Genomic DNA, 3,425 nt, shown 5'->3' on the forward strand with positions numbered 1-3,425 from the left:
ACGGAGAACAAAGAAAGCATTTGATTGCTAAACATGTCCAAGTCTTTATGGATGCCAATCTTATATGTTAGATTTTGTCACGCATAAATGTCTCAAAATATTTAATGATGTGTTTTCTTGCAGAGAAATCTTTGTATATATATATATATATATATATATATGTGTGTGTGTGTAGAATACTTCATACAATAAAAAAGAAAGAATGAACATTTTGATATCTTAGCCTTGAACAAAACAGGTGACAAATGAGAGTTTTATAGCCCTAAAAACATGCAGCTATTGTCAAACACAAACTGAAATACAATACTATTTAAAGGTTTATACTTGGACATAACAAATCGATTTGATGAGCCTCCAACGTTCATATAGTAACAAATCGTATTATCTGGGAATATTTGGAGGATATATGAGATTAGTATCGATACTAAAGCCCGAAGAGAGTTCCCCGGTACTGGAGTAGGGGTTTATTGATGCTGGATAAAGGTCGGATGGTTCGGTCTCTATGTTTAACAAGTTTGCATTCTCTTCATCATCATGTCGACTTGCCCATGGATGTTGAGTGAACTTACGTAATCCTTCGAGTTGAATTGCCACTTCTTTCATCGTAGGTCTCTCATCGCCCGTAAGGTTAAGGCATCTTTTCACAAGTTGAGCAATTTCTTGAAGTTGCTCGAGGGTACCTTCCTTTACAACTCTAGGCTCAAGAATCTGAAACAAACGGTTCTCTTTTAGTGACACAAGGAAATATGTAGCCAGATTTCTTTCATGGTCGGGTCTGTCCATGCACAGAGGTTTTTTCCCGGTTAGAAACTCAGCAAGCAAAACCCCAAAGCTATAAACATCACTCTTCTCATTTAGTTGACTTGTGTTGAAGTATTCAGGATCTAAATACCCTAGTGTCCCTTGGACAAGGGTAGTTACTTGTGTTTGATCTATTGGGATTAACCTTGAAGCTCCAAAATCTGCAATCTTCGTCGTGTAATTATCGTCTAGTAATATGTTTGCAGACTTGATATCCCTATGAATGACAGGCGTGGATGCAGCTGAATGAAGATAAGAAAGTGCACCAGCAGATTCAGCTGCTACTCTTAAACGATTCTCCCAAGATAACCAAGTCATGGCGCCTTTACCATGAATATGATTGAAGAGAGTTCCGTTGGAGACATATTCATATATGAGCAATGGAACTTCGCTCTCTAAGCAGCATCCCAAGAGCTTCACTACGTTCCGATGGTTAACTTGTGTTAAGATTACCACTTCATTGATGAATTGTTCTAGTTGGGTCTCATCCATTACCCGAGACTTCTTGATTGCTACGACTCGTTGGTCACTAAGAATACCTTTATATACAATTCCGTAACCACCTTGGCCCAAAATCCTGTCTTCTGCGTAATTGTTGGTGGCTTTCTCCAACTCCTCAGCAGTAAATACTTTTGTTGAGTCGACACTGACCTCGTTGCTCATGATTCGTTGTTTCAGTAGCAAACCACCATTTTGTTGAAACAACTTCTCTCGAAGTTTGATAAGCTTCCTCTTCTTGACACCAAAATACAACCATGTTATTCCAACTAAAACAACCAAGAAACCAAACCCCAAACCTGCATATATTACCCCACACATCAAAGAAAGTTAGTCATGATGACTTGTGGCATCCGAACTTAGAATATCGAGTCCTTACTGTGAATAAAGTAAACGTAGACGGATAAACCGATAGAAAGCAATAAGAATACAAGTGGCTACCTAGAGAGAACTTGATAACGGGGAACTGTGAATTTTCAGGAACACAAGCTCGTCCGGTTTTCAGGCCATCTCCAACATAGCCTTGTGGGCAGGAACACGTAAAGCCTCCAGGAGTATTAGTACAAATCCCCTCACAGGGATTACTGTTGGGATCTTCACATTCATTGATATCTATCAGTTGTTCAACCATTTGCAATAAGATCAGACACAAACTCAGTGGTTATTTAGTAATAACAGAAAGAAAAGATCTAACCTTGGCAGCCTGGATCAAGATATGGCTGGCCCTGATAACCTTGATTGCAACTGCATCTGTATCCTGGAACCCCAGTATCAGAATCAATGCACTCAGTATTTGCTTGACAACCCAAGACACCAGCACTTGTAGCCTCGCTGCAGCTCAAGTTACCGATCACCCAATCCACCAATACTGGAACACTAGCCCTGGTCCGATTCCTGAAATTTGGGTCCATAAAATCTGACACCCCATTGAATGTAAACCGTTCTTTTTCCCCCAAGAACGAGTAGGTACAAGGATCAAAAGACCAGATACTTGTGTGGTTTGCATACATGCTATAAACAGAAGTGTAGTAGTACTTCATTCCCTTTGGGATGGACGTTTGACAACACCCAACACCGCTACAGGACCCATTCACAACGTCCTCAGGTCTTGTACACAACGCAATGCATCCACTGGTGAAATTTACTTGTTCAGGTCCTAAAAATAAGGCGAAATCATCACATCCAATCAAAGTGAATTGATTTTGTTGCGAAAACGTGAAAGGTGATGTCCAACCAAGACTTAACTGCGCAGGATGATCTTCTATGACACTTCCATTCTGATCATAACATTTGCTTGCCACTGTGTTAGCGACTCGGAAAGTAGAATCAGATATGTCAATGATATCCACACCGCCTATGAAGGGCTTGTGAGGATTAAAACTAGTGTTGCAGGTCATTTCGAACCAGTCGCTCATAAAGCAGCCTGGACCTATCCCAAATGGATACGGAATGGTCACGTTTCCACATTGGCTTTGGCAGCCAGGCTTGGTGACGTTGGTGGCTTTTGTGATGGTGGCAGCATCACCGGTGGTGTTGGTTGTGTGAGATACAGACACCGTGATTGCAAGGCCAAACATGAACAAAAATAAATGAAAGTTACGTGTGAACATCATGGTTATGGAAGAGGAGGAGGATCTTCTTGCAGTAGAGAGATGGATTTAAAAGCAAATGGGTTGTTCTCTTTTTCTTCTTATGGTCCCATCTTTGTCTTGCGTTTTGTCATATATGTCACCAACCATTGATGCTTCGTCTCCGTTTACACTGGTTGGTTGATATTTTTCAATTCTTTAATCTTTTTTTCTCATCCAGCAAGTCATAGAAGGCCTTTTTTTTCGATTGTTTAAAATTACACATTCTTATAAATTGTAATTTATTTTTGGTATATTAATAAAAAATGATAGTCAAACGGACTTAAAGTGAATTGCATCTGCATTTGCAAAGGTTTTATTCGTATAATTATTTATAAAAAAAACATTCTATTAAATAAAATGACATAACAAAATCAAATGATTAATGTCGATATATATATATATATATATATAGAGGTTGGTTATTATACAACCCTTGTCATTTGTGCAACCAATACAACCTAATCTCAACCGTCCATTTCATTTGATTAATATGTG

General features: G+C 39.1%; 1 protein-coding gene across 1 annotated transcript; it reads right to left on the reverse strand.

Annotated features, from left to right (window-relative positions):
- Nucleotides 1–281: 281 nt before the first annotated feature.
- LOC112507679 (wall-associated receptor kinase 2-like) lies at nt 282–2,912 on the reverse strand. Its single transcript, XM_025112342.1, has 3 exons — nt 1,994–2,912; nt 1,741–1,911; nt 282–1,598 (listed from the first exon to the last, which is right to left on the reverse strand). The coding sequence occupies exons 1-3, from the start codon at nt 2,910–2,912 to the stop codon at nt 382–384; spliced, it is 2,307 nt and encodes a 768-aa protein (XP_024968110.1). The 3' UTR covers nt 282–381.
- Between the last annotated feature and the right edge of the window lie 513 nt (nt 2,913–3,425).

The sequence above is a fragment of the Cynara cardunculus genome (genome assembly GCF_001531365.2).
Source record: "Cynara cardunculus var. scolymus isolate 2C chromosome LG 2, CcrdV1, whole genome shotgun sequence".
In the NCBI taxonomy this organism is placed as follows: domain Eukaryota; kingdom Viridiplantae; phylum Streptophyta; class Magnoliopsida; order Asterales; family Asteraceae; genus Cynara; species Cynara cardunculus.

What these genes read in the sequence shown, in the direction of transcription:
- LOC112507679 (XM_025112342.1), bottom strand. Translation starts at nt 2,912, where the DNA reads ATGATGTTCACACGTAACTTTCATTTATTTTTGTTCATGTTTGGCCTT. An exon ending in TCTTGATCCAGGCTGCCAAG is followed by an intron (nt 1,912 to 1,993) that starts GTTAGATCTTTT and finishes AACAACTGATAG; the next exon opens with ATATCAATGAATGTGAAGAT. An exon ending in CGTTATCAAGTTCTCTCTAG is followed by an intron (nt 1,599 to 1,740) that starts GTAGCCACTTGT and finishes TAATATATGCAG; the next exon opens with GTTTGGGGTTTGGTTTCTTG.